The sequence below is a fragment of the Henckelia pumila genome, chromosome 2 (assembly GCF_033568475.1).
Source record: "Henckelia pumila isolate YLH828 chromosome 2, ASM3356847v2, whole genome shotgun sequence".
Lineage (NCBI taxonomy): Eukaryota > Viridiplantae > Streptophyta > Magnoliopsida > Lamiales > Gesneriaceae > Henckelia > Henckelia pumila.
This window is the reverse complement of record NC_133121.1, coordinates 148,174,775-148,199,966: the sequence shown is the minus strand read 5'-3', so window position 1 is coordinate 148,199,966 and position 25,192 is coordinate 148,174,775. Positions and strand designations below refer to the sequence as shown.

Below are 25,192 nucleotides of genomic sequence, written 5' to 3'. Positions count from 1 at the left end.
GCTCCATATCCTCTGTTTGGAGTTCTTGTTCTCTTGTTATTTTCAACATGGTTTCTCCAAACCTTCTTGGATCTTTCATTTTTGGATGAAAAAGTTGTCCTTTATCACCACGCTGGCTGCGAAATATTATCGGTAATTGTCGATAAAAAGCAAACTTGAGTCTTTGAACGATAATTTTATGATCACAAATTGTAGTGAACATAAGTCATCTTGACTCGTCGTCTTGTGTGTACTTCTTAAACATTTGTAAGAAGTTATTTCCTAACAAGATGTCTGCTCTTGTACCATGGAAATAGATTGATGGTGTTTTTACCTTGTACCAGGGTGTTTGACCTGCTCCTCCCACAAGGATCTCTGCTTGTTTTATTCCTTTGCAAAGAATTAAAATTCTTCGAGAGAAATCTCGTCCAGCAATTTTTGGCAATTCTTCTTCACATTTTTCAGGGAAGACTCCCCTTTTTGCTGTACAAATTCCTGCTCCCGAGTCAATATAAGCTGCAAAGTATTCAGCCTTATATTGTTCATACAAAATATCAATCGGAATGTATATGGAGAAAGGACTTGTCATCATTTTTTAAAGGGATTACTAAATGGCCCCGCCATTTTTAACAGACTATGTTGTACCTTAGTAATCCGATTAAGACTATTCACCTTTAGTTTTCCTAAGGCTTCAGAAGGTAGAGTATGGTTACTCCTTTTTACTTCCTCAATGCGTTCTAGTAAATCATGTTCCTAACTTACTAATTTCAACAATTGCTTCTTTCTCTGTTTGTGAACAGAGTTTTCAAATCTGATTAAGGGATTGTCCCTTATCCAATTGTCTTGGTTTTCCATCTCGTAGAATTCTTATTGAATCCTCCAAGTCTTTTCTTTTATAATAAACTATATTCCTTTTTTAAGGCGTTTCCATGGTTTATGGTCCTCCAGAAACTCTAGGCCAAGAATGAGCTGATCCACTTCTTTTCCTGGAATTCCATAGATTTGAACTTCCAATTCTCCAATATTTAGTAATGCTTGGTAAGTTCCTGTTACCTGCTGCTCTAAATAGTAAATCGAGTTACAAGGAAATTGGTTCTTGTGACTTGTAATTTCGAATACTATTTTGACTTCTTTCCATCCTTCTGGAGATCTAAGTTTTCCTATTATCGAAAACTCCTTTTCTTCTGGTGGAATTTCCTGAATAGGAGATTTTTCCCACCTTCGACTTGTCATTCGGCCACCTTGGAAAGATAACCTACGGGGTTCTATTTTAAGATCTCTGTATAGAACCGATTTATCTTGTATTTGAATGTCTGTTTCTTGAATTAAAGGAAACTCGATTCTTTCCGGGTATATTGCTTGAGCAACTTTCCCAAAGATTTCTGGAATTTCAATAAACTCGTTTCTAATAAATAATTCAGAATGATGAGTATTAGAAAGAGCATATGAAATTTGATAAGTAATAGAATATGGTCTATTACCTTCCTTCATTAATCTTTTTTCCTTGAAGTTTTGATGCAACGTCAAGGCTCGACTAAAGTCTCTGTCAGCTAAATTGTAGGCTATTCTTGGATAAATAACTCCTACAATTTTTTCTGCACATAGATTTCCTAAGATCGTACCCAGAACAGCATCTTGGATATTCCCCATTCTTTTATCACATACTACGATATCAATGGGTGAATCTATTCCTTTTTTAAAAGTTGCCTTGATCATTATTTGGATTGCTCCAATATGAATCTAAGACATCATTCTTGCTACCTCACTTTTCAGCTTCTGCAATTCCCCTCTTACTTCTTCAAAAAGAATTAACTGCATCTCTATTTGATTACTTGTTAACTCCATAGGGATTGCCATTTCCCTTCTGGATACTTTGTAAATCAAATGATGTCTTCTTTGTCTAAGCCCTAGGTTGCCTAAGACTCTTTCTACTTGTCCTGCCGAAAATCCTTGGTACTTTTGTAAGGTTGGATTTTCTCTCATAATCATTTGGACCATATTATGAGATATCGTGGTTTGACTAAAAAACCCAGCCAAACTCTCATGTGTTTCGTGTCGAAACACTTCTTCTTTATTCTGATTCTGATTCAGATTCATCTTGGTTAAACAATATCTCTTCTTCATATATACTTTCATCTGAGGGGATATCCTCAAATTGATATACTTGGACTATATCTTGAAAGAAGACCGTATCATCTATATCTGGTGTTGCTTCAAAGAGTTTAACTCATTTTCTCTCGTTTTCTGGACAGTTTGTAGATATATGTCATCTAGCTCCACATGTCCAGCAATTGCAATCCTTAAAAATTTCACTTGCTCTCGTATGAGTTCTTTTGAAAGTTCTTCTAGATGGTGTTCTTCCCCTGCTTTGTGATGAGTTTGTTGCTGGGGATGCTCGTGTAGGTCCACTTTTTCTACCAGATCTATAGGCTCTGGCCTTTTTTTTGGACCAAAATGTTCTTGGTTTTCAAGAACTTTTCATTCTTTTATTGTAGGGATTATTTCTGAATTTCTTCCTCTTAAATCCCTGTGATCTATTCCCTATAATCGTAGGGAGATCATTTTCTCTATAACATAGAGGAGTATGCTTATTAATACCCCTTATTTTCTTGTAGTTCTTCTGTAATGCTGCCATATGGCACCATTCCGCCAATTTACCTTTCAAAAAGGAGGCACGTCTTGCCAATGTATCAAGATTACCTGGAACGTATTCTTTTATCAGCATTTCTCTCCAGGGGCTTGGCATTTTTGCGAAAAATAGCTGAATGGCTATATTTTCTTCAACTCCCGAATTCCATCTGTATTTGGTGAATAACATAATATATTCATCAACTAAACAGATATCATGTAACTCGAGGCTATACAGAGCTTGAGTATATCTTCTCTTTTTCTCTGTATCTTGATTATTGAAATAATCTACCCCTATGAATTGTGCTTTAAAAAGGGTGGTCATTCTTCCTCCAATCTCGCTAAGTGATTCTCCTGCTAAGATTGATTCATTGGTTTCTGGCATGGTCATTTCCCAAGCTATCTTGACAGATTCCATTAGACTCATTTCCAGAAGTTTGATAAATCCTTCTTTATTGAGATCTAAAGTTCCTGCTGCTATTCTCATAGCTGATGTCCAATCATCTATAAGATCTTCTTTGTTTTTGAAGTCCAGAACATTCAGGTTTAACATAACTCCATAAGAATGTATAGGGTCTAAAACAGTTTTTGCATAAGGAGTTTGATGTATTGGTATATTACTCCTTCTTGATCTGGTTCCGGCTGGATGTGAATTTTCTCCAACATGGAACTCACTATGTGGTTCTTCTGTTTTAACCACATATCTAGGGGGATTCCCTATGGGTTGTTCACCCTCAGGGGAATTTATTTTTAGATCTACTACTTTGAGATTCGCAAAAGAATCCGCAAGATCTTGTAGATCCTCGAGATTTAATCTTTCTAAAGTAGTCATCAGATAGTGTTTTTCTCTATTAATCATCATCAATTAAAGGTTTTTGAACCATTTTGGTTTTATCTTTCTGATGTAACAGAGGTTTGGTACCAAACGAGAGTGGTAACCTTCCTCCCGTATTTTTCTTTCTAGAACTAGAAGTGTGTTCTAGATTTACGATTTTGGTTTGAAGATCCTTTATAGTTACAAAAATTTCTTTTTGTTTCTTAAGGATTTCTCCAATCTGTCGAGGTATTTCGTACAGCTGATTACTGTAATATTGTACCGTGTTTTGAATTTCTCTAATATCTCCGGAGAGTTTAGAGGAATCTGGTGTGATCTCTAGAAATTGAGAATTAGAAATCATATTTCTTAATCTCTTCAAAGAGTATATAAGACCTAAGTCTCTTTAAGTTTTGTAAAAAATCTATTTTAAATAGATTCACTTGTTTTTGGGATTTCATATAAATGAAATCTTTCTGGTTCAAACTCTTGTTTAAAACCATGGTTTGTTGAAAATCTCTTCCTCAACAAAGAAAAGTATGATTTAATGAATAATATAAAGTTTGAATAAAATTACCTAGGCTCTGATGCCATTTTCAGCCATTGGGAAATATTGGGAAATGTTTATACAAAATATTAATATAAAATATTAATATAAGAGTAGTTAGGAAATTTTTAGCTTGGAAGACATATCAGGAAAACTTTTTATAAAAAAAGGGACGTAATTGGCCCCGAAAAAAGTGTTAGTATATTTTTGCGAAAGTTAGAAAACTTTAGGGACATAATCATTAATTATCCCACTGATGATCATTGCCACTAATAATAAGTATAAATTATGTGATATAATTTAGTCAATATTCTTTTTATTCTGACGTAACAATGCTCATTAAGTAGGTTTTGACCAACATTTCTTTGACACACACATATATATGAGTAATTTTTAGCTGTCCAACCATTCATGTTCATCTCGTTCGGGTTTTAGTTATTTTTTTTTATTTTTCACATCACTAAAACACGGTAGCGGATTTTAGTTATCGGGGATGAGTTGGGCATCATTGGTTGGACAGCTGAAAATATATATATATATATATAAATATATATATATATATATATATATGACTATATACATTCAATAAATTTGATCTTTACATAAAAAAAATGGTACCAATTTTACGACAATTGATATATATATATATATATATATATATATATATATATATATATGACTATATACATTCAATAAATTTGATCTTTACATAAAAAAAATGGTACCAATTTTACGACCATTGAATTTCTCAAACAAGAAGAATGGTCCTTGGCTAAACAGAAACATATGACTAATTGACTTCAAATCGTATCCTATTATATCTTTTACTCACATGGGTAAGCAACACTTTTTTTTTAAGAGCACACATTTTCTGGGAAAAAAAAAAGAAAAAAAAAAAGAAAATAGACGGTGTAACACAGTCTCATGAATCTATATCCGTGAGACGAATGAATTTGATTTATATTTATAATAAAAAGTAATATTTTTAACATAAAAATAATATTTTTCACGAGCGGGTCAGATAGTTTTCTCATAGCATTGGCTCTGATATTTTATTTTTATTTTTTCTCGGACGTCTAATAGCTATACTATCTTATTAATTTTTATTAAAGTAACTAAATTTGATGGTATGGTGTAAAAATTCCAACAATATACCTCTAAAATTATAAAAGTGGTCTATTTTTATTTAATAAAACATATAGTAAAAATCTATTTATTAAATTTTTACATTGTATTTTCTCTATCATATCCACTTTCAAAAAATTTTAAAGCTATTAAAATATTTATTTAATATTTGTCCAAAATTTTGAGTTTTAAAATAATTATATCATTTTTAATATAAAAACTGTTATAAAAAAACCATTGAATAAAAAAAAATTAAAACAAAAAATATCGTATATATGCACGCAACGCGTGTGTAGAGGCGCAATTTATATCTATTCTATTATATTCATTGCGAGGCCACACAAAATTTGTATATATGTTGGAGTGGCCTTCTTGGTTTTTTTGTTTTTTTAATTTTTTAACAATTTTTTAATATTTTTTTTCATTTTTTAAAATTATTTATTAATAAAAAAATAGATTGTACGAGCAGTCGAGCACGCAACATGTATGCAAAAACAGACTGTATAAGCACGCAACGCGTGTAATTCATTACTAGTATTAAGTGAGAGAGGTTTAGTATGTTAGTGTGAGTGTGACCTTTTTTTAAAAAAAAACAATGTTTCTTTATTTACGAAAATATTGCATATGGATCTTTGTAAAATTAATGTACTTTTACTGTCCTGTTGGTGAGTTTTTTTTTTATTTTTTTTCTATTTTTCCATTTATTATTATTATTATTATTATTATTATTATTATTATTTGGGATTTCGTTACATCAAAGGACACTCGAGTACTAGTGATTAATAATTGAAGAGTGAAGAATAAATGCTAGGTTAATTATGATACATGCCCTTAAATTTATAATAATTACAAAAAAAATAAACTGTAGGATTGATCGAGCGCTTACCGCTTTACCAAAAACTATAGTTGATGGTAATTGTGCAATTCAAATCTTTTAAACCGTACAGCAACTCAAGCGTCATGGTTCGATCGATTGTTCGATCGCTCTACCAACACGGACATTTATTGCATCCCAACATGTTCTACCCAATAATTGCACTCTTTGCAATCAATGTCATCGAACACATAATCTTGACTCTGATACCAATTGTAGAACTAAGCGATTGTCGCTTTATCAAAAACTATAACTGATGGTAATTGTGCAACTCAAATCTTTTAAACTGCACAACAACCCAAACATCATGGTTCTATCAGTCTATCGATAAGAACAATTATTGTACCCCAACACAAACCAACTTTAAAATTACATATAACTCCTTCAAAGTTGTATCAACCTTGTTTCTACTCCTATTGAGTTTATTATTTACATGCATATCTCTTTTAGGTTGTTATCGACCTTACAATTTTTCCGTCACATTATATTTAGAGGGATAATTAATCATAAGATAGACATATTCTTGGAGCGAGATATATGTAAATTTTAAAGTTAACACCTGTAAAAGTAAGGTTAATACAATGGGATATATATAGTTTCAAAATTAACCGGATATTTTATAATTTTTATAAATTAAGCTTGATTAGATGTGTATATAATTAACTCTTAAATGCTATCCTAAAATAGAAACTTTAACCTAAAATTATTCCATAAAAAAAAACTCTCAGATTGCATTTGGATTGATATATAATTTGAAAGATCAGGATTTCAAATCACTGATAAAAAATTCATTAGTTTGTTCAGCAAAATTTACTTGACATTAAATTTCAAATTTCAATTAGTTATTTTTTTTAGTCATATGACTGGATTTCAAATTTTATATAATATAAAATCATTTTAAATCATCCTTTCCAATATCTTCTCAAAGGTTGGATCGATGTTGGCTTCAGAACATAATCAATGACTCGGATCAATTTTGTAGGTCAAATTAATTGATCTGCAAAAAAATTCGGGCCGTTGAATCTCCACCTGAACACTACCTAGATGAAGTAGCATCGACAGATTTCTTCTCAAATCGATATTTTATAGTCCAAACGCTATCTATGTCCTTCTCAAATCGACATTTTATAGTCCAAACGCAATCATAGATAGCTACATTGTTAAACAAGATTCCTATGCACTGTGAAGTGTATGCTTCGGCCCGTGAGGATTTGTCATATTCAATTCATAGGTTTGTTAGAACAATGTGATGTCATGTCATTCAATTAACGTGACCTACCTACCCATCCTACACCAACTTTCAATTCATTAATCATTAATGAGTGGCCACTGCGGTTGTTTGGATTTGGAATTAACCTTCAATGTATTACTAATTAATGATGTTCAAAAAATTATATTACTAATTAACATATAAATTTTAAGAAATTTATAAAAGGGTTTTTCTTCAAACTAACCAAGTAAAACGAATACAAATAAAACACAAAAAATATATTTATATAATATCACAAGAGTAAGTCTTTTGTGAGACGACGAGTCAATTCTACTCATATTTACAATAAAAAGTAATAATTTTAACATAAAAAATATTTTTTCATGGACGAGCAAATGAGATATCCGTTTCACAAAATTAACTAGTAAAACTGTCAGTTTTCGAGATATCAAAAATTATAATGTTAATGTTTCTGTATCACCTATAATTTTTTAGAATTTTTTTTTCTTTCACCAAAACTCCCTATGAAATTTCAAAAATATGTATTTCACCTCATGAAAATTGAATAAACGTCCAAACCTTGACTTTTTATATAAATTTAACGATAAATCCTTGCTAACTAATTTTTTTTTTAATACACACCCATACTGGTGGCTAAAAACCAATGCTTTTTTTTAAGAGGCTAAAGACCACCAACATTAAGTTGAAATTTCTTCTAAAAAAAACCATTGGAAGATTCAATGGTTTGCTTAACTTTGTTAGTGGATTAGTTGATCTGAAAAATTATATTACAATAGACATATTGTGTAGATCTGAAAAATATTACAAATTAATAGAATGCTATTTTTTTTTTATATTTGGCGTAATATTGTTTGAAAAAAAAAAGCCAGAACATGATCGCGTGTTCAAAAAATCATGTTTAGCAAAAGGTTAATCGTACAAGTTAAGGGCTGTCATGCCAATTTATTTTTCGTGAGGATGAAGTAAGCATTTTGATATTTCAAAGGGATTTTGGTGCAAAAAAATCAATATTTTTATGACCATAAAACTTGCAATCGCTATCATAAGACACACACTCGATAAATCATCGGGATAATGCAATAGTCTGAAAATCATTTCAACCAGATGTAATCTGCATTGTATCGAAAAAGTGTTAGTCAAAAAATCAAACTCCTGATTATTAATCAAACGTTCGACTATTTTCATGCCAATACAGTATTTACCAGGTCACCTGTTCTAGTGGGTACTTGGGAGGGTTTTTAATAACATATATAGTAGGCACTTGTCACGCAAGCCTGAGGTTGAGGATTTAGAACAATTTCTTATTCATTTTCAAGAAATGAAGAACATATTTTTTAATAAAAAATTCGAAAGCAAAAAAAAAAAGAAAAGAAAAGAATATATATGAAATGAGAGACAGAAAAGGTCAAATCCGGCGTCCGCTTCAAACTCCTAAAGATCCAGTAGTCTCCAGTAAAAACACAAACAAAATCGCATCGGGAATCCCGAACGAATCAGCTCCGAAAAGCTCACGAAGATTTACGTCCCAGGAGTTGGGAGGTGATACATAAATTTTATCTGACAGTAATCAAATCATAAAAAAGAAAGTGAAGATCAAGAAGTAGATTATTGTCATGGAGGAATCGAAGGGACCAAGCCATGCTCCAGAAAAGAAGAGAATCGTCGTGAATATCGGCAGAGTCTCTACACACGGCGGTGGAGGAATTGGAGGAGTTATTCTGTTGGGTGGCGCTTTGGCCACCGCCGCTCTCGCCTCGGCCTTTATAATCGGGAGGAAGAGACGCGGTGGTTCCAGCGACAACAGTCGCCGGAACACCCGTACTCCACCACCTGCGGCGGAGAACAACAAGGATGAACGGGATAGCGAAGCAAACAAAAAGGAGTGCTCCACTTTTCTTGATGCCAATAAGCAATCAAGGTTGGCTTGCATAATCATTTTCCCTTTCTCCAATTTTTTTAATTTTTTTTTTTTTGGAGAGAGAGAGAATCATAGTTCGTGTGATGTGGTTAATGGGTTTTTTAATGATTTTGAATTGCAACAGTGAAACAACCAAAGAAATTGAGTTCAAGAACGATACTCAGAGCATGGTTTTGGTAAGTCTATTCTTCGACGTGAAAATTATCTGCTACTTGCTATTAATGCGTTATGATCTAGATGAACGTTGTTAAATCAAGAACATTTCTGGAAAGGGACTTGATTTTATTGTTCCAATTATAAATTGAATTTCTACAGTATGAGAAGCACAGGATTGAAATCAATGGAGTTGCTGTCTGCGACAGCGAGACGAGCGAGCAAATTCTCTGCTCTATCACTCCCCTGAGACCAGAAAATGGTGCAATTTCTAATGGAGGTGTGTCCCATTTACAAGCCCGGGAGAAGAAAATGCCGCCGCCACTCGAGATCGAGAATACACTGGCACAAGATATGAAAATGCAGTCATCGGCGGAAGCAGCCATTGACGACAATGGAATTAAGAAAGAATGTAAAGATTTTGAGGTAGCGGAAGCAGAGGGAGAAGACAGGGATGCTAGAGAAATTGAATTGATGGGAGAAATCCATGAGGCGAAATGTGAAGACACCATGGAAAGCAATGGAAATTATGTGCCTGTAATAGAAGGAGGAACCTTAGTTCTAGAACACGGCAAGGATGGGCAAGAAAGTGATTTGCCAGTGGTTCGGAGTCCTATCAGCAAACACGAAAATGTTGATCATGATGAGAAACAAGATTTCTTGTCCAGTGAGGTGCCGGAAATAATTCATGATGGTGAAGCTATCCAGCAGGAAGAAGACGATCAGCTTGAATGCATAGAGGGACATTTGGTTCATGAATGCGAGAAATGTATTGAACCTGATGAAGAAATTATCCCACAGAAGGGCGAGGAAGAAAAAGAAGAAGAGAACGTTGAAGAAAATGGCTACATCGATAATACAACACCAGAGAACAGGCAACTTGGAGATTCTGGCAGGGAGGATGTGCAAATTTTGGCAATGCATTTGCCTGAAAATGAGCCGATTTCCCCTGACGAAATGAAAGTTGCAGAAGATGATGCAGTAAACGAAGAAATTGAAGTGTCATTTTGCCAGCACAAAGACACAGAAGATGAGATTGCGAAGAATGTTGAAAATGAAGTTGAGGACTCATGTGGAACAATTGATACAGGTATTGCCACAGCAGAGAATGAAGAGAATATCATTGATGGAACAGATGGTGATGAAGATTTATCAGATGACTATGAGGCAGAACAAAGCACAGAAGGAACCGTAGATACCTCCATAGAATCCAATATAGGAGGGGGAGGCGTTCCAGCCGAAGCAATTCATGAACCATCCATCAAAACTCAGCAAGAAAAGCTTGTCAATAGAGAAATAGAAGGAAAGATTCAAGAAGATACAACAGCGAAACGAGGGAAAGATGTACTCCACCCGAATAAGATCATTGCTGACAACACCCAGATTACGAATGGCAGATGCAACTCAGCTAAAACTTTTATTGAGAGGTATGTGGTGGATCTAGCAACACTGAAGAGTTATTCAACAAATTCAGGCACGCGCAAGGCGCTTCTTGTGGCCATCCCCGTCCTGTCATCAGTCTCATGTTCCTGGTTCTTCGGCCTACCATTCGACAAATTCTGCTTCGTAGTTTTATTGACCATTGTTCTGTCTAAATCCATGATCGTTAGATAGTCAGGTTAAGCTACGTGCACTGCAATAAAATAACGTAGCTAACCTTTGAAACTAAGCAAGGACACGGCTGCACAAGAATTTCTCGGTACACGATAGTAGAATTTGAACCACTGAATTATAATTTTGCTTGAGTAATGGATATTGTTTTCGGGTTCAGCGACTTAGCCACTGAATTATAATTTTGCTTGAGTAATGGATATTGTTTTCGGGTTCAGCGACTTAGAATCCTTGATCAAAAGTTGTGGATACCTTGTAACAAATCTGCACAAGGAATGTCGATAACGATTGCCACCAGTTTTATTTGCTGTCCTAAGCTATTTGCCTAGATCGCAGTACTATCGTTGGTGTTTGGGATTGCTTTTAAAAAAGCACATTTGCGTTTTTCTTTCGCAAAATTTGCAAAAACTCAAAAATGCTTCCTAAAAATAATCTCATACAGTAATGTAGTAATCAACGTCAACATAATAAACATGCAGCAAAGTTATACTTAATCAACTTCCCAAATTCTTCCAACCATAAATCAAATTGTTTAGAAAAAGAAACCAGATTTGAAAAGTATGAATATGCCCATAATAAAAGGCAATTAATTTATATTGGACGATTTCTTTAACTTCCAAATCCATTTACATGTATACTGTCATTTTACTACTACTATGCTACCACTCTTCTTTCTGTACACGGACCCTCGAACCCCATGGACTGCTAGCCTTTAAATCTGATTTGGATGATGGTTAGATTTCGACATAATTGACAAGAGCAAAGGATCTGAATTCCCTAAAACAAAAAGCTCACTTCACAAAAATTTATCCCTTTTTTTAATCAATTATTTACGTTGGGCCACCAGGCTAGCACTCTAGAAGCTGTTGGTTTTCTCTTGAACTCAGCCAGCTGCAACCAGTTGACCATCCCAAAACACCGAGAATTAGATCCACCTTCGAACATGCACTGGCCTGGGAAAAAGAGAAAAGTTTCAATTTATTAGGGAATGTAAAACAGCGGCACTTGAATGTGAAAATTGTATGCAAATTTAAGTATACCAAATCATCAAAACTTGATTCGACATGAAAAAGCATGACCCCCATTCCCTTCTTTCGGTCAATTTCCGCCTGTCAATGTTACCATGGTGACAAGATAAAGAAATGTAAAGTTCAAGGAATCTGTTGTCTAAAATTGATCAACATCGCAATATTATTTTTCATTCAAACTCACAGCGCAAGAACATATGGTAATTCCTTCAGCTGCCAGAGCTGATGTAATATCTGCCATCATGCCTGATAATCATTTTGCACATCAATACATCAATTGGATTTAATGGACAATGATCCGAGAAAAGATCATCAAAACCTATTGCATTCAATGTTCAAAAACTCACACACTCAAATGCCTCATCGCTGCGAAATTTCATTCCAGAACATGGACAGTTGACAATAACAACACAAAAATTAAGTAGCATGGCCACAAAAGTACCTCTTCGATCCAAGCAGACAATGGACAGCCACTGGATTGAGTTTCCATCTAGGTTGTGCCATGCAGTGATCTTGCTAGCTTGCCAGCCCTCTAAGCCGGGCAATACTTCCCTGTACAATGGAATATTGGCAAGTATCATCTTGGCGACACCATTACCTTGAGAAAGCACTTCTCCTTTAGCCTTCAAGCTCACGTTCAGCATATTTTTGCTATGTTTCCCATTAACTTTGGGCATTTGAATAGAACCCTTCTCAAGTTGAAAGATATCTTCATTACTTGTCTTTGCAGATGCAATTTGCATAACATTCCTCAAAATCTTCTCCCATGTGTGTTTAGCACCTTTAGAATGATTTACTTCTTCCACTTCACTATCCCCTTCAGATTCAGTAACAAATTGCTTCACCGAATCAGCAGTTATTTCAGTTTCTGACAGTGCGGCTTGCTCCCTCAGAAACTGAGATAATAGGAAACGACTAGATTAATAGAGTTGAAGGAACAATTTGATTTTTTTATTTTTGCGTACATTCTAGTAATTTGTTTGATTTTACACCTTTTTAATTTAGCTTCAGAGTATTGATAGAAATCTAATAGAAAGATAAACCTACTTTAATAATCTTGTGTCGGGCACTGCGTGTTTTTGCATGTTGCAGCCACTGCTTATGTCTCTGAAAGGCAGATTTACTAGAGAGCCCCTGATACAGAAAAAAAGGAATTAGCTGTGCATGCAGTAACTCTGTCTTCGGGATAATGAAAGACCAAGAATAGTGAATGATAGAGGAAGATAGAGGTAAAGCAAGTTTCCGAATAGATTGAAATGTGACAGCAGTATCATGAGATGAAATTATCAGACCATGCACCCAAACTTTCAAAAAAGTAAAGCTCCAAGAGAATACAAATCTTTCTTCAAATGGACTTATTATGATGCTAGCCAGCTATTAATTTTGGAAGCAACAGAATGAACCCAGAAAGGTGCGAGAATCAAAGTCAAACTTTCAAATCAAACTCACGTTATAGGTGATAATCTCCACAACTTCAGCATTCACAAGCACATGTGCGGGAGAGACGAGATTACCATTGACCTTCAGACGGAAAAATTACGGTGAGATTAAGATAAGAACTCGACGACATGGAACTAATTAACATAAAAGGTGAAACAAGGACAACAAGAAGTCATTATACCTTAGCAGCCACCATTTTATTCCCAATTTCAGTGTGGATCATATATGCATAATCAGTGACAGTCGCCCCCTTGGGCAGATTTTTAATCTGTAGGCAGTGTTGTAGAACTCAATAAGTAATAGTGATAACTAAGAAAATCCCTTTTCAAGCAAAACTAATTATGATCCTCTAACCTCTCCCCTTGGTGTAAATACAAACACACGACTGCCTAAAAGATCCCTAGTGATAGTATCAACAAATTCCCTAGAGCTCATATTTCCAACGAACTCCTCTTGCCATTCCCTAATTGCATTGAGCCAGCCTATCTGCAGGTTTAAAAAGACGACAAAAATTAGTGTTAGACCATTAATGGACTTTTTAACTGAAAATGTACCAAAGAAAAAAATTTAGAAGATACGAGAGTACAAAGGCAAATCTATTCTACCCTGAGAGCAATACTAGCATTGTTGAGGCACATTGGTTTCCCTCCAGAGCTATTGCCATTTGGGATCCCGACCACACCATTCACAAAAACTTTCCCACTGTAATGTGCAGCAATCCCTCTTTCAGAAATTAAATCCATCTCTTCAGTCCTAATCTGCCAAACAAATACGGAAAGATATAAATCGACAAAGATTATGTTACAGACTTTGATATTTTCATGGGCTCGAGAATTGGACAGGGGTATAAAACATGACCAGAGGCTGTGGGAATCATCCAGTTATTGTTTTTGAGTTTTGTGACTAGTGTAGCTAGGGAAATACTAGCATTTTGCTAGGGTTTGGTGTGCAGAGCTTGTGTGTGGGAGTCCTTTTTGTTCCATTTACAATAAATTCGTATTAAATTGTGGTCGCAACAAATTGGTCCCGATAATCTGTCATAAATAAGTCAATTCTATTTAAATACAAATGATACAAGAAAACACATAGGAAGAACACACAAGTATAAGTAGTACAATGACAAACCTGAACCTCCAGCCTGAACATACTCTCATATAGAAAGGGAATCACTGTAGTATGAAGACTTTGATAGCCATTGGGCTTCGGGGTGGCAATATAATCCTTCATCTGTCACCACAAAAAAAGATAAATGACAGTATATGTTAAGCAAGTCTCATATACTAGAGATTATTGAAACATACCGTTCGAGGGATAGGGGTCCAAATTCCATGCACAAGGCCAAGCACATGGTAGCATATCTGTTGCATAAATTTTGGTAGACAAAATAAGCTCCCAGTTGAAATTGGAAGATGTATTATCTACTAGCAACTAAACATTCACCTGTTGCGCATTACACAAAGGTCCAACTCCAACACATGGTTTCGGCTTTATTATAATTCGAAGCTGGTGATTAAGATATTTTCACGGATAAGTAGCATAGATATTGGAACATAAATGTGGATATTAAAACTACTATTATAACAAACCTGTGCAGTCTGGTTAACTTCACTTATGGAGCCTTTAGATTTAAGAACAGCTTTGTAGATGCTGCATATAAAACAAAAGAACTGAGTAGTCACAGCATTATAATCTGTTACAATAAATTATTCCATCCAATAAGAAGTAGTTGTACTTCAAAACCCGACCACTTATGTCGCATTAAGAGTTTGAAGTAAAAAGACTCTGGATGGAAATAGTTCTAAGGTAAAGTAGAAAAAAGGAAACACAAACTTACCCTGCCAGCTACAGTTTAGTCTAGTAACTACATTCCTAAGAATGATAGAAGCTTATGATTACCTGTACGGTTCTTTACATACAGGCTGAACTTCAGTTTTCACAGTCAGAAGGTCTAAGAACTGATCATCCTCAATCCGCTTCTTCAATATTGTGTTTGCCTAATGAGAGGAGACAGATAAGTAGAAAATTACCAGATTGCAATTACTACGAATTGAAAGGTAGAGAAGGAGACATTCAAATAGCAGTGCACTGCAGCACTGAATCATGTGGACGTTCAGGTAATAAGCATAATCACCTCTTTGAGGTCTTTTTCATGTTCTTGATAAAGTTCCGCCAATCTTCTCTTGACCTTAGCATAATCTTGAGGGTTTGTATACATAAAGGCCAGATTTTCAAGTTCAGACTGCAAGAAGGAGATGAGTGCAATAACACAACAAAAATTCAGAAAACAGAAGGCTGAATAATCATAAAAGAGGATCTCATCATGTGAGAAGACATGAATAATCATAAAAGAGGATCTCATCATGTGAGAAGACATGGCGGTGCATACAAGACACTGAAGCATATTGCAGACCAGAAATACTTGTGTCTAAAGAAGAGAAATAAGTGATCTTGAAGTTTGCTATAACAAAAGACCAAAGAGGCTACAGTACACCAATGTAAATAGTTGTTTAGAGTTAAATCCCACCAACTCAATTGCTAATTATTTTCAAATCATAATAAGCATTAGTGAGGAAGGATCAAAGTTTTGACATTTAAAAGGAGAGAAAATTTTATGCCATAAATCATATCCTGAAGCCAGTGGCCCGGGGCTAAATGGTAGTCATGCCCCTAATGATCTTTTACGACAGTTTTGATTCCAGAATCCAGGTGGATAATTGAGAGAACTGTAAGTCGTGCAAGTGCCTAAAACAAGTATAGAAGACAACAAAAAGCTTACCAATCATTCCCTTGCCACCAAAATCGCAACATATGAGAATGCTTTATTATAAATGAGCAAAATTTATCATTGGATCTAAAAGCATTGAAGTGCTCACTGAAATGGGTATGAAAAGGAATGACTCGAATGCGCAGTGAAATTGCAGTAAATATTGTTTTTTTTTAGCTACTGATTCAAAACAGTGAGAGGAGAAATGCAGGTGGCATCTAACTAATAAATTGTAACAGAACTAATACTACAAACACAAATGGAGATTGAACCAAGTAAAGATCACGAAATTATTTGAGACAGAAACACAAACGACTTAGAAGACAGTCAGATGCCAGAAAGCCAAGTCAATTATGAATATAAGAAGTCTAAATCTAAATTATGTTGACAAAGATGGAATACCAAATATAAATCCAGAAAGTTTAGGATGTTATCATACAATCAACGAAGTGCAAATGGCCTACCTTTATTTGATAAATTCCAAGCAGTTTTGCCAGAGGAGCAAAAACTTGAAGCGTCTCCATAGCTATGCTGGACTGGATGTCTCAAAGAAATATAGAAAACAGAATCAAAACAAGATATTGGGTACCATTTAATCATCTATAAGACCACAACCAACTAAATTACCTGCTTGTGTGGAGGCATATGCGAGAGAGTTCTCATGTTATGTAGTCTGTCAGCTAATTTGACAATTATAACACGGACCTGATGCACCACCGGAACCTTTTGTTGTCAGAGGCTTTCATGTCATAAAGATGTAAGCTTTAGATTTATTTCCATGGACAAGGGAAATCACCTCTTCAGTCATGGCAAGAAACATCTGGCGGAGGTCATCTGCTTTCACATCTTGAATGGTATGACTCTCATCCTTTGACTTGAATTTCCCAAGTTTGGATACCTGGAATGGGAAAATCACAATAGGGCATTAAATACTCAAATATCGCTATTGATTTTACTCGGATAAATCATTTCACAACCTTGATATCTGCCACAAAAATGAGACATGATTACATTCAAGACTCGTATTAACATGAAAACTTCAGATCAGGAGATATAAGTGTGTTAAAATACCTTTGTCTCCCCTTCAACAATGTGGCGAACAGCTGTGCCAAAATCTTCTTCTATTCTTTCAAAAGTAACAAGATTTGTATCTTCCACAGTATCATGCAACAAACCGGCAGCTATGGACTCCCAATCTAATTCCTAAAATTAAATAGGTCGACATTAAAAACCAATTACAGTTGAACAAAGTAATGTGAGAAAGAAAACCAGAGAGTTAGCACTAAATGGAAAAAATAAAATCTGTGCAACTCACAAGTTCTCCAAGAATTTGAGCAACTGCAACTGGATGAATAATAAAAGGCTCCCCACTGCGCCTCTTTTGGCCATCATGTGCCTCAAAAGCCAACTACAAAACAATTGAGACATACACGTTTGAATATGTGTGAATTGCTAAATATTGAGGTTATAAGTTTGAAGTTTCCAACAAATATATAAACCATAGAAGTCAAAGCAAAATCAATCAAAATAAATGAAAATACAAAAGGCAAAGGGAAAAATTAACGGAAATACAATGTAAGAACACATAATGAACGCATCGAACGGTGAATAACAAAATCAGAATTCTGAAGTGCAAAAAGAAGATTAGCAGAAACTTACATTCAGTGCCTTACGAACCAATTCCAATTCCTCAGATGGCAGATATGAGATACTACGAGAGAGATCCTGATGCCATAAAAACGTTAGAAAAATAATATAATAAGACTGATTTCAGTAATTTAAACAATCTACTATATCAGTATGCGCCTTAGCGAAAAAGTAAGCATTAAGCATCTATTGATAGATTTGGCTATAGATCAGACAATCACAATTCACTTAAAACAGAGATTCTTTTAGCTTCATCAAGGTCTTTTTTGTCCTACTGTTTCACCAAAAACTGCATTAACTGAGATAATTTAATTCATGCAAACAACAATCTATTTGTGGCTTAAGACACATGAGACAACAAATTGGTCATCTTTGAGTTCAAACTGTCTAGTTCTGCAATGGGTTCAAATCACAGATTGATAAAACCGGATATTACACTAGGCGTTCATGCTAGCAATAATTTAACTCTTTATACTATATGGATCCATCTTTAAAAAATTAACAATAGAATCATTTCTTTTCAGATGCTTCTGAAGTGGCTAGCCACTTTAAATTTTAATGGTGTTACCTCCCACAAGCTATCAGGGGAAACTTCGTACGATTCGGAAGAGGAAGAAGGAGAATAACATAATTTCCATTTGCTTCCAGTAAAGTGTGCGATAGTTGAGGTTATATACTTCGGGGGAGTAACAAAATTTGAGGCTTCGTTCGAAGACCATCTTCTCCAATGATGAACTTGACAGATCTGGAAAATATAATTAAATATATAACCGTAATTAGAAACAAAGTTAAGAGTCAAAAAACTGCCCTCCAAATTAGATTTTGGCCACGGGGCGATGGACTAACTACTATTTCAACTCATGTTGCAGTTAAAAGTAAACCACGTGTCCCGACTCGTACGTACTGCTCCAATTTCGGACTCATATGTTGTTAATCGGCACTAGTTTCATTGCTTTAAAAATAGCGACTAATGATTAGGGAATACAAAGTAGAATCTACAAAATAAAATTTAAACAAAATGCTCACACATAAGATGCGGTTTCTTTTTAGAACTCTTCCTGGTGCCTGAGGAGGATGTGTGGTACTTGCAAGAAATCCAGTGAGCGCTCTCGGAGCTTTTGAAGCACATGAAAGCATACTGCAATCATACTTTCCACTCACATCTCCTTTCTGAAACTTACACACATTCACGCATTCTACAGACACTGCCAAAATTTGAGAACAAAAAATAAAAAATAAATAAATTCTCGATCAAACATGCCAGAGACCAAACAATAACTTATTCCAAATCAACAAAGTCCGACGAAATCATCATATTCACAACGAATCAAAGTATTAAAAAAAAACATTTTTCACACGGCCAAAGTTAAAAAAAAACCCCCATTAAAATCCCCCATCAAACGGCAGCAACTTATCTAACACCAATAAATTCCAAAAAAAAGAATTAAATATCCATCCAAAACCACGAAATTTAACAACAAACATTCCATCAAAACATTACAAACGAAAAATCAAAGGCGCAAATAAAAAATGCACCTGCCATTGAAGAACCAGAAGCCATCACCATTCCGACGCATCGGTAGCTCACCTATTCATCAACAACACACACTGAAACAAAAAAAAACTCAGAACAAAACGAATTCCGCAGCTGAATCAAACTAACAAGCGCTCGCAACACCTGGAACGCCAAAACTGAGCCTGGTTTCAGCAAAATCAGCAGGAAAAAGAAATCTTACGAAAAGATTAGAGAGGATTTAGCTTGAAGGAAGGTAGTGTAAGATAATCGAGAGGAGATAGAATGGAGGTTTAGTCGAGGCCACACAAATGCCGTAACCCAAAGATACTTTTCATTTTTCCCCTCATTTTCTTCCACTGTGGCTTTAATTATTTATTATTTATATTTATTTTCATTTTCAATTTCAATTTCAATTATTATGTGGGATTTTATAGGTGGAAATTTATGGTATCCCTTGGGTGACGTTTGTTTTAGACTTTATTAGGATAATAATATTGGACTTCTCCAAAAATAATAATAAGGATGATGATTATGAACCCTGGTGAATTTGGGCCACGAAGAATTGAAATTATACATCTAGATATATAATAAGTTATATTGGATAAATTTATTTTTTTTAAATTTCAAACTAGTATTTTTCCGATTTGGATCCTCTGCAATGTTTAGCACTAGATCCAAACTTGTATTTTATATGTCATGCTATAATATCATAATAGGATATTTTATAAAATGAGTGAGGATATATTGCACATCAATTTTTCCAGTAGAAAAAAATCAGTTTTGTCAAATCTGATGATAGATTTAGGTAGTGTTTGCAACCTCTAAAAATAAATGAAAGAGACAATGAGTGATCGTCGGTGCCAAGAGGTTGCACGGACAATGAACGTCTCCTGGTAGGCTTCTAGGCTGATCCTGCCGGAATGAGTGGGGTTCTGAGACTGTGTAGGTATGAGACTGCATAGTTGAAGAGAGTTTAAAAAATTTCATATGTACTATTCATATCAAAAAGGTGCATCTTTAGAGGTTGCAAACAATAAATTATCCTCCTCTATTTCATGCTTGGTACATTTTTAAAAAGCCCATGATAAATCAATGGGCCCTTGATAAATGCTTTGACAAGGGGACTATGTATCCCTTTGATTTGGTGTGATAAATTTAATACAACTAAAAAATACTACAAAAAAACATGATTACCCTCCACATATAAAAACATCTAAACTCTAAACCCGCTCATTTTTCTCCACATTACGGTAGTGTTAATTTTGTCATTAAAATCGAATATATAAATTTAATCACTCTTATTAAAATCATACTAAACATTCAATATAGTATCCTACCATTTTACTTATCCTTAATTTATCCTTATATTATATATCTTATACTTATCATATCCTATGTATCAAACTATGCCTATATGTATATTTATCCTTATATTATATATCATATATTTATCCTATCATATGTACCAAACTATGCCTATATGTATATTTAATAATATTATTTACAAAATAATTAAAATTTATATCATATTAAAAGATGTTGAAATAAGAGATATATTGTAGCGGAAACAAATAATAGGATAGATTGAATTCGCTTTATTGAAATTTGAGATGATATCACAAATATATATTGGTGAGATTGGTTGACATCGTTCATATCTACAATGAATAAAAAAATTGGTTCATAAAACTATCTCATATGAATTTTGTATTAAATTTTTTTTTGAGCCAATTTTGTATTAAAATTTTAGTATATATAGTTGGAGACTTGGAGCAATAGTGAAATACGTGGTTGCAACTGAACAAGTATTTTTTCATGAAACACCACATACTTCATTAGTGATTCAAAATGTCATGAAGTATAACTTGTTTCAGAAACAAAGCAATTGCATCGGGACAACCAAGTCTATTTCCCTTGTGTAAATATCGGTGAGGGAGTTCGTGTACTTACAATGTTCGACTGCTGGAACAGCAGAACAAATTATCTTGTTTTATTATTTCAAATTGAAATATGACCTATCATTAATTTTTACAATATAATATTATTTTTATTTAAATATAAATCAAATTAACTACAAAAATCATTATACACTAATATCTTACTATCTATTACTATATATAAAAAGAGAGCACATTTTAGATATCTGTTTTTGGTGAAGCCATTTTTATATTTTCATTTTGGTACTTGGTAAGTATTTAAAATATAATGATTAATAGTGTGAATTGATAATATAATTTTTTAGGTAAGTGATATTTTGTAAAATTTTCAAAGAAGAGTTGAAATCTATGAGTAAAGTTATATAAATGTAATTTTTAAGAATTTTATTATGATTTTTAAAACTTAAACTCTATGAAATCTCACGAAATCCGCAAATTTCATAAGAATTTCATTTAGTTAAGTGAAATCTCATCAAATACCAATATATCTCATTTCGAAATCATATTTTACCAAACACTAAAATATATTTGTAATTCCAAATCTCATCAAATTTCATTGAAATCCTTCGTACCAGTGATATGGTTGAATTTCCAATTCCATATTTTATCTTCCAATGTTGTTTTCTCCCACCATTTTATACTGTTATTTAAAAAATAAATTAACTCAATTTTGAAAATGGTAAGAAAACGTGTTTGTTTTTCAAAGTTTCCTGTAACATATATTTTTTTTTAAAAAAAATTGGAATTTATTTAATGACCCAACACTGCAAAAAAAAAATTGGATTTAGCCACGGTTTTTGAAACCGTGACTAAATGCACCGTGGTCAGGGTTACTCACGATTTTAAACCGTGGCTAAAATAACTACGATTTTGATTAAACCGTGGCTAAAATAGCCACGGTTTTTAGAGTCGCCACGGTTATTAAAAAACTGTGGCTATTTTAACCACGGTTTAAGTAAAATCGTAGCTAATTTACCCATGATTTTTTAAAACTGTGGGAAACTTAGCCACGGTTTTTAAGTTAACCGTGGTTAAAATACACACGGTTTTAAAAATCGTGGCTAAGTTACCCACGGTTTAATCAAAATTATGGTGGCTAAAATACCCACGATTTTACAAAAATCATGGCTAAGTTATCCACGGTTTGAATAAAATCGTAGGTAAATTAGCCATGATTTTTTAAAAAACCGTGGTTAAATTACCCACAAATTTTTATATTCCGTATCTAATTTAGACACGGCTTTACATTATATTAATTAATTTCATCTGTGTATATAATTTCAATTTAACCACTGTTATTGCATACTCTAACGTATACACAATACAATCAAAACATTAACTGAATGAATTATTTACATGAAACGTGCATACAATTATTGAGTTTAACCAATTAACTATTTCGAGCCAAAAACATTCAAATATCACACAAACACTGAAAATATCACAAATTCTTCAACAAACTCACGAAAATACTACGACACAAAATACGATGTTTGAACTTCAACAATCCAGTGTGTGCGTAAATAGCTAGTAAGTAGGCATATATATCTCTTCAAAAAGAAAATTGCTAATATACATACTAATACTATACTATATATAGAGGGAGAAAATATAATAAAAACTGTAATTTGGTGAAGAGTTTTTTTAAATCCCAAAATGCCTTTCACCCTTCAGGTTTCAATTTTCATGTTTTTTACTTTTGGCTTCCCGTTTCACAGAAGTTGCTACTTTCAATTTTAAAAACAAAATCTAATGTTTTTCATTAAATAAAAATCCTCACATATGTGCATATGTTTTCACTTTATAATTTTTAATTTTAAAAACTGCGTTTAAATTTTCATCGACTTCGGCATATTAATTAATTTTATTTCCCAACTTTGTTTTTCTCGTAATTTTTTATTTTATATATTTATATAATTTTAAAACAAAACAATTATCCTATTTAGCTAAAAATATTACACATAAGTACCCATGGCATGCATAAAATCGCTAGTATAAAGAAAGATTACTGTCTCATAAAAAATATAATTTGGTGAAGCATTTATTATCCTAATCCAAGAAATATCCTTCCCCCCTAAAAAGTTCCATTTTCCATGTTTTTACTTCAGGTTACATGTTTCTCCGAGGCAGTTTTTAACCTTCAATTTTGAAAATAATAATCCACGCGCTTCATTATATAAAATCCCCACACGTACGTGTGCATACATTTGCACTCAATAATGTTCAACTTCAAAATTGCCCTTATGTTCGTCCACTTCGGCATATTAATTTCATTTCCCAAATTTGTTTTTTCCTGTGATTTTTCATTTAATTTATAATAATAGTGTTACCCCGAAAAAATATTTCAACCCGAGCCCGTTTATAATAGGTTTACCCGGTATAGCTCAAGGTGGCTAGGTCCAGTCCAGTCCAAAATTATGTTGGACTTTGCGACCTGAGCTGGTCATTATGGGCCGACCTAAGTAGTTTCTAATGAGCCGCAAGTATTCTTTTCTAGTTCGGACTCTGATATATATGAGATAAGTCTGAATCTTTTCAAATATTCACGAGATAGAGATAAGCTTACAAAGAGACCAATTGATGAAGAGTTTTAGTCCAGGACATGTTATAATTCGACTACGTAACTTACTATTTTTCCCTTATAAATACAGGTATTGTTATGGTTGTGTTCATTCATTACTCACTATTCATCATTCATTACACATTCACTCTCACATTTACATTCACGCACTCATATCTCTCAGTTTTCGCATTGATCATACCCTCTGCCTTCAAGACACTGACTTAGGTATCGGAGGGGTCATGCCGAAAACACTTTCGGCGCCCCCTTGACCTAGCTGTTGCTTGTGCAGAGTTCATTGGTACCCGACCCGACCTGCTTTATAAAGGAGTTGGAGGATCCATTCTACCCGACCGAACCCGAGGTAAAAAATCGACATCATCAATTGGCGCCTTCTGTGAGAATATACATACGATTTTTACATAATGTGTGCATAAACTCGCTAAAAAATATATTATACATAATGTGTGCATAAACTCGCTGGTGAATACTGCGTAATCGATTTTTACAAATTTTCATAAAATATCAGAGTTATCGTTCTATTTATTAGCACACCTCGATCGAACGTGAAATTACACACATATATATATATTATATATATTTCTAAACAATAATAGTTTAGCCTATATATATAAATGAAATTTATAAATATATTCCAACATAACTTGGTGTGGGAGTTGTTTGCCAAATAAACTATATGTAGATGTGATTTTATGATAAGTAACTTTAATACTAGTCGATTTCCTTTAGCTGGATTATCTATTCTATTATCTATTATCTATTATCTATTTCTATTATATATATAAATATGTGAGTTGAATTGTGAATTTACTCATATGTCCTTCTCTCATTAATGCCTTAAATTTAATGTGTTTTTTGTTTTATTATTATTATAATTATATCTATTATCTTATTATATTTATTATTATTATTATTATTATTATTGTTATTATTATTATTATTATTATTATTATTACTCTTATAAATATATGAGTTCCAATTGTGAATTTTCTAATTTGCCCTTCTTTATCTTACACACTATTAATTAAATACTTTGTCATTTCCAATGTTTTTTTTAGGTTTTTCATTTCATTTCATTTTCTAGATTAGTCAAGAGTAATTAATTTTTGTCCATTTATTTTTATTTATTCAAGGTATATTAATTGTTAATATTTAATTTATGTCTTAAATTAAAAAATTTATTAATTGAATTTATCTTAGCCCATTGATTTATTATTCAAAGTAGATTAATTGTTAAATTTAATTCATTTCCTAAACTAAAAAAAAAATATTATATTAATTGAAATATGTCTTAATTTATTTGTCTATATCTACATATGTCTATAAAAGTGACGCGCTCATTTTTCATTTAATAATCTATTACTCTATTACTTACTCTTATAAATATATGAGTTCCAAT

General features: G+C 33.4%; 2 protein-coding genes across 3 annotated transcripts; one reads left to right on the top strand and one right to left on the bottom strand.

Moving 5' to 3' along the window:
- The first annotated feature begins 8,532 nt into the window (after positions 1–8,532).
- On the top strand, positions 8,533–11,100 carry LOC140882799 (uncharacterized). The gene is made up of 3 exons (XM_073289002.1): positions 8,533–9,116; positions 9,241–9,292; positions 9,432–11,100. The coding sequence occupies exons 1-3, from the start codon at positions 8,812–8,814 to the stop codon at positions 10,881–10,883; spliced, it is 1,809 nt and encodes a 602-aa protein (XP_073145103.1). The 5' UTR covers positions 8,533–8,811; the 3' UTR covers positions 10,884–11,100.
- Positions 11,101–11,409: 309 nt separating this feature from the next.
- On the bottom strand, positions 11,410–19,635 carry LOC140878880 (putative GTP diphosphokinase RSH1, chloroplastic). Of its 2 annotated transcripts, none has more exons than XM_073282504.1 (25): positions 19,496–19,635; positions 19,296–19,367; positions 18,786–18,964; positions 18,328–18,504; positions 17,772–17,837; positions 17,428–17,520; positions 17,184–17,315; positions 16,909–17,010; positions 16,740–16,817; positions 16,577–16,648; positions 15,480–15,587; positions 15,245–15,342; positions 14,935–14,995; positions 14,789–14,851; positions 14,650–14,706; positions 14,474–14,575; positions 13,954–14,106; positions 13,703–13,834; positions 13,530–13,616; positions 13,358–13,429; positions 12,956–13,042; positions 12,351–12,804; positions 12,093–12,154; positions 11,921–11,989; positions 11,410–11,833 (listed from the first exon to the last, which is right to left on the bottom strand). In XM_073282504.1, the coding sequence occupies exons 2-25, from the start codon at positions 19,324–19,326 to the stop codon at positions 11,729–11,731; spliced, it is 2,640 nt and encodes an 879-aa protein (XP_073138605.1). In that variant the 5' UTR covers positions 19,327–19,367; positions 19,496–19,635; the 3' UTR covers positions 11,410–11,728. The 2 variants fall into 2 exon arrangements, with proteins under 2 accessions (XP_073138605.1, XP_073138606.1); XM_073282505.1 differs by having other exon boundaries at positions 19,438–19,633.
- Between the last annotated feature and the right edge of the window lie 5,557 nt (positions 19,636–25,192).